We start from the raw sequence: 17,034 nt of genomic DNA on the forward strand, positions 1-17,034 counted from the left end.
AAGCATTTAAAAAACATATTCACCATGTCATTATTATACCTTTTAAAAATAATTTAATACCAAATATCTAATATCCATATTTCCCTGATTATCTCAAACCTGCCCCCTCCCTTTTTTTTAATAACTGTTTTGTTCAAATTAAGATGTAAACATGGTCTGTACATTGCTGTTGGTTATGAGGTCTTATTTAACCTTTACATATAGGGGAGTGTGATTTGTGTCAAAGATGGTTATGTGATGGTCTGCATAAAGAATGTATTTCTTTTTTAAAATTTTTATTTTTATTTTATTTATTTCTTTCTTTTTTTTTTTTTTTGAGACGGAGTTTCGCTCTTGTTGCCCAAGCTGGAGCGCAATGGCGCAATCTCGGCTCACTGCAGCCTCTGCCTCCCGAGTTCAAGTGATTCCCCTGCCTCAGCCTCCTGAGTAACTGGGATTACAGGCATGTGCCACCACACCCAGCTAATGTTTGCATTTTTAGTAGAGACGGGGTTTCACTGTGTTAGCCAGGATGGTCTCGATCTCCTGACCTCGTGATCTGCCCACCTCGGCCTCTCAAAGTGCTGGGATTACAGGCATGAGCCACCATGCCCGGCCTTTTATTTTATTTCAATAGCTTTTGAAATATTAGTGGTTTTTGGTTACATGGGTGAATCGTATAGTGGTGAAGTATGAGATTTTAGTGTATTCATCATCCAAGTAGTATACATTGTACCCAATATGTAGTGTTTGTTTGTTTGAGACAGAGTCTTGCTCTGTCGCCAGGCTGGGGCGCAATGGCACGATCTTGGCTCACCGCACCTCCGTCTCCCAGGTTCAAGCGATTCCCCTGCCTCAACCCCCCAAGTAGCTGGGATTACAGGCACCCACCACCATGCCTGGTTAATTTTTTGTATTTTAGAAGAGACGGGGTTTCACCGTGTTGGCCAGGATGGTTTCCATCTCCTGACCTCATGATCCACCCGCCTCAGCCTCCCAAAGTGCTGGGATTACAGGCGTGAGCCACCATGCCCAGCCCCCAATATGTTTTATCCCTCATCCCTTCTCCCACCCACCCCCTTTTGAGTCTCCAGAGTCCATTATATAACTCTGTAGGCCAAGAAGCAAATTTTGGACTGTAGCCAAATGTAAACTGCTTTTTGAGGAGAATCAAAGAAAAACAATTAATATTCTGTAGATGACAAGACTTAGAATAGCCATGGTTAGGCTGAGTGCAGTGGCTCACACCTGTAACCCCAACACTTTGGGAGGCCGAGGCAGGTGAATCACCTGAGGTCAGGAGTTTGAGACCAGCCTGGCCAACCTGGCGAAACCCCACCTCTACTAAAAGTACAAAAAAAATTAGCTGGGCTTGGTGGCACACACCTGTAGTCCCAGCTACTTGGGAGGCTGAGGCAGAAGAATTGCTTGAACCTAGGAGGCAGAGTTTGCAGTGAGCCGAGATCGCGCCACTGCACCCCAGCTTTGGTGACAAGAGTGAGACTCCATCTCAAAAAAAAAAAGAATATAGCCATGGTAAAAGACACCAATTGACAAGGGAATTTTGTTATTTTTGTGACATGTAATAACATAATAATTATGACTGATAATATATATCAAGACATCAGAATTTCAGGAATCCAATATAATTTTGGAATACATGAATAAGATATTTGTATAAATATAATTCAAAGCAAGTTAAATACCATTTCTTATTTGACAGTGTTTCTCATATGATTTTCTTATATCGAATAAGCCCTAATATGTCTCTCTTGAGCTTCCAGGGGCCCTTTCCGGAATATCCAAAAGTTTGAGTTCAAAAAGAATTTTAGAATCTGAAATTTGGGGAAGTATGTCAAATATCACAGGTTTAAAACACTTGATTAAAATAGGATCACAGGTGGTTGGGCGCTGTGGCTTATACCTGTAATCCTAGCACTCTGGGAGGCCAAGGCAGGCAGAACACTTGAGGCCGAGAGTTTGAGACCAGCCTGGCGAACATGGGAAAGCCCTGTCTCTACTAAAAATACAAAAATAAAAAATTAGCCAGGCGTGGTGGTGCGCGTCTGTAGTCTCAGCTACTCAGGAGGCTAAAGCAGGAGAATTGCTTGAACCCTGGAGGCAGAGCTGCAGTGAGCTGAGACCATGCCACTGAACTCCAGCCTGGGCAACAGAGTGAGACTCTGTCTCATAAATAAATAAACGAATAAATATAGGATCACAGGTGACTGTAAAATAATAGTCATTTACTTAGCCAGTGATAATTTAAAGATTTCAAAAAACAATTTTTTTTTTATTCTTTGATAAAGAGAAGACAGTTTTTTAAATAGTCAAATGACCTAATAAAGACCACCTTCTTCACTTTCTACTATCTTTCCCAACTCAGCAAGGTTAATCATCTACAGATCTAGGTCACCTATAACAGTGTTCCTTGTTTGACGTAATATCTGAGCACTGATTGCAAACAAAAGTACATATGACTATATTTTATATATACCATACTTTACAGACATAATTTGGAGATAAGAATGGCTTTTTCAGTCTCCTACTAAACCTGACTTGAAGATGTACCAATTCTTTCCACATGACTCATTGTCTTTTTTTTTTGAGACAGAGTCTCGCTCTGTTGCCCAGGCTGGAGTGCAGTGGCACGATCTCGGCTCACTGCAAACTCCACCTGCCATGGTCTAGGGATTCTCCTGCCTCAGCCTCCCCAGTAGCTGGGACTACAGGCACGTGCCACCATGCTCGGCTAATTTTTTGTATTTTTAGTAGAGACGGGGTTTCACCGTGTTAGCCAAGATGATCTCGATCTCCTGACCTTGTGATCCACCCGCCTCAGCCTCCCAAAGTGCTGGGATAACAGCCCAGCCGGCGACTCACTGTCTTATAAGGATTCCTAACCAGTTTATGTTTTGCTTCTCTAAAGCATGTTTAAGCTCCATCAGGATAAAACTATTTCTTATATTACTTTTATATTTATTTCAACCACATCTTTCCTCTGCAAATAATGAATATATAACAGACAATAAGTATTTAGGAAACACTGGGTTGGAATTATCTATATTCTCAAACATTTACTGAAGTCAGAGTTTCTTAACTGCTCAAACTGGTCCTGCTCCAAACATCACTGTGGTAGAGTCTGTTCATACCAACGATGAAGCCTCATCTCTATCCCCTAAAGGGAATGGGAACCATTAATAGATTGATACCACAGTGGCTTTGTTTTAATTCAATCTCCATATGGTTCTTCTTGCAAAGGCCACAGTCACTCCTACTGTCTATTCTAGCACTCCTGAGCCCTCTAACTTGGATCCTCCTTTCCTACTACGACCCCCTTGTGACTCCCCAGCTTTATTAAGCTACTTAATAATAGGAATTAAAAACAACAAAAAGAGGAAGAGAAAAGAGGAGGAAAAGAATAAAAAAAAGAGGTGGAAAAAGGGAAGAAAAGAAATAAAATGACAATAGAGATGTCAGAGTAGCAAAATGAATAGAGTTTTTAAATGACCATATTTGTTACTACACTTAGAGTATTGGGGCCAGAAAAGAATTGTGTAAATGTCTCATTACATTTTTAAAACTTATTTTATCCTTCTTTCTGGGACCAACAGAAAATTTATAAAATAGCATTCTTTACCATTGAAAAAATTTTATGCAAGGGGTTACTTTCTAGGTTGTAATAATTTACATTTAACTTGGGTCCTGACATTAATGTTAATACCACCAATTTTCATATATGACCACGAGATTATTAAGAAATAATTTGAACATCAAGTGTCATTATACCAAGCTACAAAGTTATGATTTAGTAATTTGCTTAGCAGGTAATGACTACTAAATAAATTGAATATTCACTGATGAGAATGCTTTATGAAGTTGAGGTACTGAATGCATTACAGGTTCAAAGAGACCTGCCAAATACATAGTTATCAAGGAAGCATTTTCCTTAAGATAGGTTGTTTCAAGGCAAACAGGCATTCCTGTAGCATTAATAAAAAAAAAAGTAAGGGGAGGGGCAAGAGTTAGAGGGCAACAAATGGGAAGTACATTATTACATCTTACTTGTCTGAGGTCAATGAATGCTAGCTGCAGGGTATCCCCCTGGAATCCTGGCACAGGCTCAGAGCTGGCAAACACTATTAAAAGAAAGAAAAAAAAAGAATAAAAACGAGATCGCAAAATATACAAGAGTTTAACTGATAATTTCTACTCATTATAAATGCATTAGAATATTTACACATAATCATTTCAAATGAAGATTATTTATAACCTTCAATTTCCACTACTGAGAAAGTTCTCCACATCCATTACCTCAAGTGTTTTAATAATTTTAAATTTCTAATCGCCATTTAATCACTGTAATCCTAATCACAATAAATTTAGGAGGGTTTTCTTACTAAAATTTAACAGTAACGTACTTCAATCAAGTAAAGCTTTCTGACTCTTTTTAGCCTTAGGTGAACGATTGTAGAAGCATTTAAAAATGATACCAATTCCATGGCTGTCAACATATTTAGAAACATTTGCTTTGCTACAGAATAGGTGCTATTAAAAAATCCCACCTCTAGCTAATAGCAATAAAAGACAGACACCAAGGTAAGAAGTCAACTTTACATGCAGACAATAGTAAAATGTTCTAGGTTGAAAAATCAGGATGATGCAGGAATGTCTGTTCATGCCTTTTAATTATTTTTATTTATTTTTATTTTTATTTTTTTTGAGATGGAGTCTCATTCTGTCACCCAGGCTGGAGTGCAGTGGTGCCATCTCAGCTCACTGCAACCTCTGCCTCCCAGGTTCAAGTGATTCTCCTATCTCAGCCCCCTGAGTAGCTGGGACTACAGGTGCATGCCGCCACGGCCGGCTAATTTTTTTTGTATTTTAGTAGAGACGGGGTTTCACCATGTTGCCCAGGCTGGTCTCGAACTCCTGAGCTCAGGCAATCCACCTGCCTCGACCTCCCAAAGTGCTAGGATTACAGGTGTGAGCCACCGCGCTCAGCCAGTGATTTTTTTTAGAAAGGATTCATGCCTCAACTAAAAAAAAATCTCAACGAGAATTTTTAAAATTTCCACAGATTCCTTCAATAATTTTTTGTGGTTTAAAATTTTTAATACTACTAACATAGCTTATTTAATTAAACTAAAGACAATTCCAATATTAGTTATTTTAAAAACTTAAAACACTTGGCTCATAAAAAAGACCCTGTCATTTTACATGGAAGCTTCTCTGATAAGAATGCCGGTAATCATTTTCCCACCCCATTAATTTCTAATTTTCTTTTCTTCTTCTTCTTCTTTTTTTTTTTTTTTTAAGAGACAGGGTCTCGATCTGTCATCCAGGCTGCAGTGGCATGATTATAACTCACTGCAACCTCGAACTCCTGGGCTGAAGCAATCAGCCTCCCAAGTAGCTGGGACTACTACAGGCATGCATCTCCACACTTGGCTAATGTTTTTTTGTTTTTTGGGGGTTTTTTTTTTGATAGAGATAGGGTATTGCTATGTGGCACAGGCTGGGCTTGAACTCCTGGCCTAAAGCAACACCCCTGTCTTGGCCTCCCAAAGTGCTGGATATTCTGATTTTTTTAGAGAACATTATAGATGTTCCATTTGTGAATTTATCTGAGCTAGAATTTTGGAAGCTATTTAAAATTTCAGCCTATATAGTTCTTGGAATAACAAAAGCAATTCTTAAATTTAGGGTATTCTGTGTGAAATATAGTTTAGAAAGGCTCAAAATCAACAATTAAAAACAATAAATAAATGAAAATTTGCACAGCTTAATTTATCTGGCATCTCTGGGGAATGTTGCTGTTGTATAATTTTTGCTTTAAGCATCAGAATTTTTCTTTAATGTTAAGCATATTTTACAAAATTCTAAAATGTATCATAATTCTCTGGGTCACCATTAAGAATACATTTTGTTCTATAAAGTAAAATTCCCAGGGGCTATAATGGAAGTAAGAGCTGTTTTTTTGTTCTATTAAAAAGCTGTGCTATTTGAGTTCTTGTGTCTAGCTTTTCTAATTTTTCTGCCTTCTCCCTGGTAGTTTTAACATGAATTCTTACTCCCTACTCTCTCCCTTATCTCTCTTACTAACTTTATCTTTACTCTTCTTGAGCAGGTAAGCCAGCTAATCAATTACTAGAATTATGTCTAAAGTAAGAGCAAATACAACCTAAGCAAGGGCCTCTCCTACTAGTAAGGTTAATAGTTTTTATACACATTCCTTTGAGCGTATGTACCTTTTGAGAATGAGTAACCTTTTGGTTACTCAGAGATGCACCACTTTTCCCCCTTTGTTCTTGGTTCTCTGCTAGTTTATGGTCATTAGATAAGTGATTAAATTCACCATTCTCAGACCCCTTTTTTCTAGAAAACCAAAATTTAGTGACCAAATCTAGCCACACTTTTCAGTATTTAGTACAATTTTTTCATATCACTGTCTTGTTATACAATAAGTGGTATACTTTCATACAGTGGTATCGCCATTACCCCCTACTATGCCTTAGGTAGCTGAGTTGCCTTTCTCTAGTATCATTACATCTTAACTGAAAAACGATAAGCAAAATTATACCTTTTATATTACATTGTAAAATATATTATTTTATGTTAGCCTTTTATATTATAATCATAAAAGGTGTTAAAAGTAAAGGTGTTTTCTAACTTTAAAAAAATGCTTTTTTTGGCTGGGCATGGTGGCTCATGCCTATAAATCCTAGCATTTTGGGAGGCCAAGGCTGGAGGACTGCTTGAAGCCAGGAGTTTAAGACCAGCCTGGGCAACATGGCAAGACCCCATCTCTAAAAAAAAAAATTAAAATTAGCCAGGCATGGTGGCATGCACCTGTAGTAGTTCCACCTACTGGGGAGACTGGGGCAGGAGGATTGCTTAAGCCCAGGAGGTTGATGCTGCAGTGAACCATGATCGTACCACTGCACTCCAGCCTGGGTGACAAAGCGAGATCTTGTCTTAAAAAAAATACTTAAGACTATCCAGCATTTTATTGGCCTTTTTTTTTTGGTCACAAAAAAAAACTGTTACAGACAGGCTACTGTCTGTAACAGTTTACCATAAATCCCTAGTGGTTCTCAACCAAGGCTGTAAATGTTACCATAGCTTCTACCATCACCATGGATAGATACACATATACTCATAAATAAAGACTTTCTATGATGCAGGGAGACTCATTTTATCAGGCACAAAAATAAGCTCAATTTCAATTAGACATATAGTTATTTTCTACTTAATGCTCAGAATTTTTCTACATTAAAAATAATCTTAAAATAATTTTTCTTCTCCCTAGGTTCCTGTTTAAGATACTATCGTTTAAGCCCCAATAGCTTGGCAGTAAACCAAACAGCTCAATGTCAAAATTAATGAAACTATAAATTTATATAGCACTTTATAGTTTACTAAGCACTTTCTCACACACCATCTGCTCTGAGCATCACAATAACTTACTTAAGTACATAGGGCATGCAGATGATGGATCAGAAAATCTTGCAACTGAAAGAGACACAACCTCTTTGAAACACGTCCAACAGTCCCCTAAGGACTCAGTTTAAAAGTTGCCAAGTCCCTTTTTTTTTTTTTGAGACGGAGTCTTGCTTTGTCACCCAGGCTGGAGTACAGTAGCGCAATCTTGGCTCACTACAACCTCCTTCTCCCAAGTTCAAGCGTTTCTCATGCCTCAGCCTCCCAAGTAGCTGGGATTACAGATGTATGCCACCACGCCCGGCTAATTTTTGTATTTTTAGTAGAGAGAGGGTTTCACCATGTTGGCCAGGCTGGTCTCAAACTTCTGACCTCCAGTGATCTGCCTCGGTCTCCCAAAGTGCTGTGATTACAGGCGTGAGCCACCACACCCAGCTGAGTCCTTCATTTTATAGGGCAGAAAAATTAAAAGGAAAGTGACTTGCCCGGGATTATATAACTAATTCAGGTTTCCTGGCATTTACTCCATTAATCCAGAATCTGACTAAGTATTCAGTCTCTCATCTTTTATCACATCTCTCATAAGAATCTAACCAATATGGAAGTGAAATTCACTAGATTGTAACACTCAGGACTTTTTCTCAAATTTTTTTAGGGGTAGAAGGCAATTTAGTGATCTGATAATCATTTGGCACAGAGGACATTCGTAATTATATGCTACTGATTCACAGCTTCGTATTTTTCCCTTTATTTCTTTAAAACTCAAATGCAGTCAATCCTGTTGTTTCTACTTCCCAAAATATCTCTTGAGTCTGAATTTGTTTCTACCTTAGTACAAACTATCATCATTTCTTGCTTGGGTTACTAAAACACACCCTATCTGATCTCCCTGCTTCTGGTGCAACCTCTCCATCCACTTCTTCCAGTAGGATTTACATAGATGTGACTTGTGCCACTTCGCAGTTTAACATCCTTCAATAGTTCCCCATCATCTTAAAATAAAACAAGGCTAAGGTCCTTCGCAATCTAGCCTTTGTCTATCTGCCAGCCTCATCTCATCATTTCCCTAGGGGCACCTTAGTTTCTATACCACACCAAACTACCTGTACTTCCATGCATATACCACTCTCTTTCCATGATGCTTTGATCCCTCTGCCTACAGCATCCTTCCTCTTCTTATTTTCCATCTGGGTAAACTCTTATTTATCCTTCAATCATCGTCTTCCTTGGGAAGACTTCCATTATCCCTGCAGGTTGGGTTATGTCCTTTCTCTGTGTTCTCACTGCAACTTCCTGTGCACAGCCTAACTTCAGCACTCACTTTGCTGCCTTGTAATTGTTTATCTGTCTGGGTCTTCCCACTAAACCATTAACTCCCTGAGAGCAGGGACAGTACTTTCACTTCTACATTCTTATCACCTAGCACAATGCCTGACTCATAATGAGTATTCAATGAAAGTTTCTTAAATGAAAGAAGAAAAACAGAACCATAAATGAATAAATTCTAAGGAATGTCATCCAGTATTGGATATTGATATATTATCTAGCTTGTTGATTAGATTTAGAATGATGCTGTCCAAGAGAATGTTCTGCAATAATGAAATGTAATATCCATGCTAAACTTAATTTTCGGTTTTATTTAATTTTTTTTGAGACAGGGTCTCACTCTGTTGCCCAGACTGTAGTGCCATGGTGCCATCACAGTTCACCGCAGCCTCCCTCAACCTTCTGGGCTCAAGCAATCCTCCCCTCTCAGCCTCCTGAGTAGCTGGGACTACAGGTGCCATCATGTCTGGTTAATTTTTTTTATTTTCTGTAGAGACGGGGACTATGTTGCCTAGGCCAGTCTCAAACTCCTGGCCTCAAGCAGTCCTCCTGCCCTGGCCTCTCAAAGTGCTGAGATTACAGGTGTGAGGCACTGCATCCAGCTTAATTTAAATTTCCTAGCCATATGTATTTATTTAACAGTGCAAATCAAGAAAATAACTGTATACACTTAGTGTATTTATATAAAAGTAATTAAGGGTGGGTGAGAATACTCCTAATAGTTTCTTCAATTAAAACTAAATCATGAGCTCTTCCACTAAACAAGAAGCTCCTGGGAAGTAGTTACATACACCATGCCTGACACCTAGGAAACAGTCAATAAATGTGTGTTGAATGAATAAATAGTAATACAAATCATTTCTACTATTATTGTCTATGGTGCCAATAATTCATGGGATCAATTTTAATCTTTTAAATTTTTAAAGAATTTGATGACTAATTTTTAAAATCTCTTGAAGTACTATTGTCAAATTACTTTTTGGCTCATCCAGATTCTCATTTTGTATATAATTTGTCATATTTTGGGGATTCCTAATTCTCCTCCCTTGGACTATGTTTAAAATTTTAAAAACAATAATGCCCACTTCCCCCCATTATGGTGTCTTTGTTTTTGTCATTTAGCCATGCCTTTAAGGGTATTTTTAAAAAACACACATTGATCCTGGTTTCCCAATAAGATATGTAAAAATCATTTCCAGACTATAAAGCGTTCTTTTTTAAGAGATTCCAAATCTTTGTTTTTTTCTCTTAATGCCTCCAATTTGACTATTTCCTTTTTAATAAACAAAATAACTTCAGGATATTCATTTCCTCTTATTTTCTGCAACAATAATAAATAATTTCAAGTTTTCTTTTCTTTTTTTTTTTTGAGATGGAGTCCCCCTCTGTTGCCCAGGCTGGAGTGCAATGACACAATTTTGGCTCACTGCAAACCTCTACCTCCCAGGTTCAAGTGAGATTCTCCTGCCTCAGCCTCCTGAGTAGCTTTGATTACAGGCATGCGCCACCAGGCCCTGCTAATTTTGTATTTTTAGTAGAGAAGGGGTTTCACCATGCTGCCCAGGCTAGTCTCAAACTCCTGACCTCAGGTGATCCGCCCACCTTGGCCTCCCAAAGTGCTGAATTACAGGCGTGAGCCACCACACCCGGCCTGATTCCAAGTTTTCAAATATTCTTAGATTAGAGAAGGAGGTGTCTGACCTTATTGGGAAGGTATATTATAACAATAGAGTAAAACTCTGCTATATCAGCCTAACTTAGAAGAAGACTAGTTTGAATCAATTTAGATGAAACTGGGAACAAAAAATAATGTATGCAGGGTAAGCTGTGATTATAACAAAACTATCTTCCAAATTGGCAATCTATGAAGTTGGGTTTTTGTGGTTTTTTTTTTTTTGAGACGGAGTCTCGCTCTGCTGCCCAGCCTGGAGTGCAGTGGTGTGATCTCGGCTCACTGCAACCTCCATGTCCTGGGTTCAAGTAATTCTGCTGCCTCAGCCTCCAGAGTAGCTGGGATTATAGGCATGTGCCACCACACCCAGCTATTTTTTTTGTATTTTTAATAGAGACGGGGTTTCGTCATGTTGGCCAGGCTGGTCTCGAACTCCTGACCTCAGGTGATCCACCCACCTCGGCCTCCCAAAGTGCTGGGATTACAGGTGTGAGCCATTGCACCCAGCTGGCAATCTATGAAGTTTTAAGAGAACAAAGAATACCTGTAGGCAAAACATGAGTTATTTGTATATATAACAAAAAAATTTTTTTAAGTAGGAAAACAGGCCCTTCCCCTCAGGATCTATGCAAAATGTAAAGGGTTTGGTACGAGGGGCGAAGGAAAATTGCCAAGATGTCAAGCCATAAGTATTTATCTTAACTGGAAAATATGAAACCTACTCTGAAATTAAACTCAGAGGGAATTAAACTCGGAAGTCCTTTAAAAATCTTGTTCTAGGCAGACAGTTATCTTTATCATAAGGCAGAGAATGTAGATTGTTTACAATGTAGATATAGAAAACATCCACACAGGGTAGGTAGAATTGTCAGGGGGTAAAGGGGGCGGGGGAGAAAAAGGGCCCATGGAGTCATAAGAGGGAACACACCAGAACCTTGACAAAAGATTGAAAGAAAGGGGAGGAGGCTAGGCTAAAGTTTTAATATCTTGCTTGCAAATGACCACACAGGTGCATATAAAATGGAATAATTCTGTAACTAAATAAATGGCTGAATATGAATGCCAATATTCATTCTATTTGAAGATACCTCTTGTAATTCCATTTCTATCTAGATCTGAAGATTAAAGTAGCTAGTAAGAACTTAAGTTTTGTTTAACAAATTTTGTTATTAGGCAAATAAAGTATCCCATGTGAACCAGCTGTGTCGTTAAAAGGAATGACTAAGAGCACCATCTAGTGGTTTTTCTGGTGGTGAAGAACTTATGCCTGGGAATCAGAAAAGTTAGGATTCTTGGCTTTTAGATGTATTTTCTGTTATATGTGGTTCAACAACAGTGGGATGCAAACCTCGAGGACCAACTGTTACTCTACCTTCATCACCTCATTTTTCTATAAAGTAGTATCTAGTTTTCTCCATTTCTTGGAATTAAACCTGGGCAAAGTATCCTCCATCAGATAGCTTAGGTATCAAATTCAGGTATCCAAACCAGGAACAAATTCAGGTATCCAAACAGTGTACCAGCATCCAGCTTACTTTTTAAAAAGGCACTGAAATATTATTCTCTTACCATCCAGATGATTTTGCCTTAATACTTTTATTATGGGGCACAGGCCTTTTTCAAGGCTAGAATTAGAGGTCATAGTCGCTAAAACTCTATAAACAGCATTCTTTTTTTTTTTTTCTTTTTTGGCTAAGCTTTCTTGTTTTGTTTTGTTTTTGAGACAGGGTCTCACTCTGTCACTCAGGCTGGAGTACAGTGGCATGATCATGGCTCACTGCAGCCTTGACCTTCCAGGCTCAAGCAATTCTCTCACCTCAGCCTCCTGAGTGGCTGGGACTACACATGTGCACCACCACATTTGACTAATTTTTAATTTTTTTTGCAGAGATGAAATCTCCCTATTTTGCCCAGGCTGGTCTCGAACCCCTGGGCTCAAGCGATTCTCCAGTCTTGGCCTCCCAAAGTGTTGGGATTACAGGCATGAGCCATTGTGCCCAGCAGGTTAAGTTTTTATCCAAAAATTAAGAAAGACCAAGGCTTTCACATTAAGAAACATCTACTCTCCAATAACTCACCACTGAAATAGATGCCAGCACTCTTTAATCTGGAGCTATTCTAATGCCTTTTCTAATACCTACAGATTTCAGATGTTAAACCTTTAGGAGCTGATAACCTAACTTAGATATTTGGGTAGAATGAATTTAAAAATGTATTCTAGACCTACTCTGGATACCTCAAATATAGAATAGGTCTTTCTGATTGTCGATGCTTTGGAAATAGTCTGCATTTTGTTAGTAATATGAAGAATTTCTGTGACACCTTTGTAAGAACTTGTTTAGAGGACATATTAATCTTTTCTTCTATATGGTTATATCTGTAAGGTATCTATATTGGTACCCAATATATAATAAGTATTTAATAAATATAAAACAAAGTACATACACTGATTCAGAACATCATTCTCATACCTTGGCAAATGCTCCTCCAAATAAGAAGACAGTTATCTTGAACTTATACAAAATTCATACTAAGATCAAAGGTTCAATGTAGCTTTCAGATGGAGCTATTTTTGCAATTTCCAAGTATGTATTCCTGGTTATCTTCCTGACTATCTCCAAATATGCGGTTATACTACTATTATGGTTATGGTCAAATTAACCAAAAGTTAACCTCTACATTTATACATAGATCCTACCTAGTATTCTCATACCATATACTTTTACAAAGTTTAACAATTTATAGTCATATTTATTAATGAAGTTATTTAATGACTGTTTCCCCACTGGACTTAAACTCCAAGAGGGTAAAGACTTTTTCTGTGTTGCTTACCACAGTATTCCCTCAATGCCATGCACATAATAGATATGAAGACATAATTAACATATGACTTCAAAGCCCCACACTCTTCAGTGTCTTAACATTTAACTGCCTTTGAATCTTAGAACCAGGATGTTGTCTTGAAAAATTTATCAATTCCAAATTCCATGTGTTATGGGAAAAATTTAAGCCTCTTGATGGTTGAAGGGTTTGTCCAAGTCAACTTGCTCAAGTTAGAGGCAGAGCCAGGACTGGGAGCAAGGTCTCAACTTCCTGACATGTACTCAGACCATCTTAAGACTGATCTGAAAGCAATTTAAAAAAGAAAAGTTCTATATAAGTTCATATAATTCTATATTCCTGAACTTAGACACTGTATCCACTTGGACCAAGTATAGGTTAAAAAAGTAGAAAAACAGGAAAAGATCCAAAGAAAATGTACAAAAAGGCATGTGAAAATACCCTACAAGGAAACATTTTAAAAAATAACTACTTAGCTCAGAAAGATAAAGTTAAAAGGTCATTCTTCAGTCATAGAATATGTGAAGAATTTTTATGAAAGAAATAATGATTAGTTTTGTTTAGATCAAGCAGTTAAATGGTCTTGAGTTGAAATACAGCAGTATCAGCTGGGTCTTAACTTTCTGACAACAAAGGTAGAACTCTAGAAGAGACCAGTGTTGGTTACGGAGAGTTCCTGATTTGTTACTTTGTTAATTTATTCAATAAATAAACATCTGTAGACCTTTTATTATGAGCATAGCACTCTGTAAGATACCTGCAATTTCAAATCTTCTATGTTGAATTTAATTAAACTATCCATCCTGGATGGTTAAATCATATCAAATTGTACCTTTACTCATTCACTCTTTTTATGTATTCCCTCCTCCAAAATGCCTGGAATCCATACTCTCCATTCCCACTGGTGAAGGTTAAGCTTTTTTTATATTTCACATGAAAAAGTTCAATAGTCTTTTAATAAGTCTTCCTGCTTTCAGTGTCTCCCTCATTCCAGTACAAATTTCCAAATGACACTAGAGTTAACATTCTATGACACAGATTTAATCGAGTCATGATCCTAATTAAAAAGCTCCATTTTGTAGTCCATCCACATATGATTGAAGATTCCCTAAACATTGTCTCATCACAGTGCTTTTGCCTACCTCATTCCCTCTGTTCAGAATACCCTTCCCTGCTTTTGGTGAAATCTTATCCATCCCTTAAGACCCAGCTCAAATTTTACTTCTGTCATAGTCAATCTTCTCAATCCCATGGCATACAGAATTAATTGCCCCCTCTCTACACATAATACATATTCTATAGATAATTAATTATGCTCTATTACAGTTATGTATCTGTCTCCTACCCAGCCAGACTATGAAATCTTTGAAGTTTGATTTATCTTTGATTTCTCAGTATGTAACAAACATATAATACGTTCTCTTTAAACATTTGCACAAATGAATCTTCCTATAAAGAAGTTGACTTAACATGGGAAAAACTTCTGTTTCATAATTACAGACTGAAATTTTAGCTCAAGCTAATTTAACTCACAGGTATGTGTGTCACCCGTCACAAGGAATACCAAAAAAAAAGAGCATCAACACATTGTTTCAAAAAACAAATGAGCACATAGATGGGTCAATGCTAATCCTTCTTCATCATCAGAAAAATAAAACAAACAAAAAGTACATGGCTGAATGATGGTATAGAATAATTTGTCAGTAACTGAATTATTTCCACCTTTCCACCTCCCCCACTACATCTAGATGTGCTATTTGTTTCTACCTGCAGATTGACATTTTGAGGCCGAGGAAATACATGTATGATGTTTTTCAGAGTAACAAGAATGGGAAAATAAACATTTGGATTCTGATTAAACCAAATAAAAGGAAAATCTAGCACAGAATAAAGATCATTGTTGGTGCTTATATTTCAATCTTGTAAATGAAAGTCACTTCTTATTGCTTAAATTTCACGATTTAAGCACCTTTTCTGAGTTGCCCAGCATTTCTTTGGTGGCTCATGATTTCCAATCCGAGTTCCTGATCCCTGCTACTGGACTTCTTGGACTATGGCTCTCTTGCTAGCACATCACAGACTAGCAGGATTTTATGTTAATCCTGAGAACCAATCACAGGCTATTAAGTAAAGATTTCTGAGAGTCTTCAAGAGAAAGTGATCACTATGAGTCAATACGGATTTATGACGAATCCGAGTCATGTCATTTTCTTCTTTGAAAGGGTAATTAGACTGGTAGATAAGGAAAATTCAATTGCCGTTATTAACTCTTTATGCTAGCAAGGCTTCTGACAGAAGCTGCTCATAACATGGAGCAAGATGCCAAACTGTGAGTTAGATTCAATCAGGGGATTGGCAACTGGCTGAGAAATCTTAAGGTACCCATAAGGTTCTGAATAATTGACCTAAATAGATACAAAGGAGAGGTCCATGTAATACAGCGGTTCTCAAACTTTATCATGCAACAGAATCAACTGGAGGGTCTATTCAAGCAAATTGCTGGGCCCCATCCCCAGAGTTCCCAATTCAGCAGGTGGGGCCCAAGAATTTGCATTTCTAACAAGCTCCCACATGATGCTATTGCTGCTCATTTGGGGACCACATTTTGATGATGTACTGTATCTCAGGATACTGATGTTCTGTATCTAAGGACATGAACAACAGGTTTTGTTCAATATTTTGCTAATGACTTTGTTAAATATGTAGAAAGAATGATTACAAATCCACAGATATTAACTTTTTATATAAAAAGATCTCAATAGGCTAGTTATGGAACACATCTCAAAATTAGGGATAACCTTAAAATCCTAAAATAAAAACCAACCATACATATATAGGATAAGAAAAACAGAGCTTAGCAATCACTAAAAAAGGGGGGGCGGAATACACGGAAATAACAGAATCCTGTAGCTTCAATGATTTAGAAGTATATTCCAGCTACTGAAAAAGGTTTAACAGTTTTGGCTTTATTAATCAATTATAGAATATGAAACAATGTATTTGATAGCAAAGCTACATAATTATACTTGTTCTGTACACCTGAGTATCTCTATACTTAATCTGGGGTATCAGATATGAAAGAGAAGATAGTTAAACGAGTTTGTTCAGAGAAGATTTTTGGATCTAAAACCATATCACATAAGAAGAATAAGAATAAGGAATTATTGATGTCTGGCCTTCAGAAGATTTAGAGAGATGTAAGAGCTGTTTTCATGTAACTGGCTTGTAGATAAAGATTTATTTTTTCCTGTGTGACCCTAAGCCAAACTTCAGATAATTGTCAGGCTGCTTGCTATACACAGGTGCCCAACTGAGGAGAAAAATGGGAAGGAGAGAGCTAAATCCAGCTAATGTTTTATTTGATAAGCTATGTGCGTTGGTAGGGGCCAAGTCCAGATGGGAAAATAGTAAACTTTCTCTAATTCAGATAAAGGGGGCAGCTCTAGAGGGCTTTTTCCTTTCATTGAGAACACCTTTTCTAATTTGCACGACAACACAATATAGACTGGTGGTGACTTTAACCCTAAGGTAGAACTAGGTCTATTAAGAGAAATTTAGAGAGAAAGTGATTTCAGCTCAGTGTGAGAGACTGATAAAGTGATGTATTGTATGGAAATGTATTTTCTGAAGAGTATTTAATCTCTCAGATTGGATGTTCAAGGAATGGCTGGAGAATTACTTGGCAGGTTTATTATAGAAAGGATTTCAAGATGGAGGAGTGTGTGAGTGTGTCTATGTTATTAACAGGTGTGTGAAGAAACTCAATGATCTTT

The 17,034-nt window shown here is 37.6% G+C and overlaps 1 protein-coding gene across 14 annotated transcripts in view; it reads right to left on the reverse strand.

The window, feature by feature from the left end:
• EXOC6 (exocyst complex component 6) overlaps positions 1-17,034 on the reverse strand; it is a 364,709-nt gene that overhangs the window by 45,268 nt on the left and 302,407 nt on the right. For 11 of the 14 annotated variants that reach the window (XR_008652928.2, XM_063629860.1, XM_055255403.2 and 8 more), the window contains one exon: positions 4,045-4,118. Coding sequence is in view for 13 of the 14 variants with exons in the window: in XM_063629860.1 (XP_063485930.1) it covers positions 4,045-4,118 (74 nt within the window). In the remaining variant the exon portion in view is untranslated. Of the gene's footprint in view, positions 1-2,246; positions 3,158-4,044; positions 4,119-17,034 lie in introns of those variants that run through there. The other 3 variants (XM_063629874.1, XM_055255441.2, XM_055255417.2) reach the window with 3 other exon arrangements.

This window comes from Symphalangus syndactylus, chromosome 2 (genome assembly GCF_028878055.3).
Source record: "Symphalangus syndactylus isolate Jambi chromosome 2, NHGRI_mSymSyn1-v2.1_pri, whole genome shotgun sequence".
NCBI lineage: Eukaryota > Metazoa > Chordata > Mammalia > Primates > Hylobatidae > Symphalangus > Symphalangus syndactylus.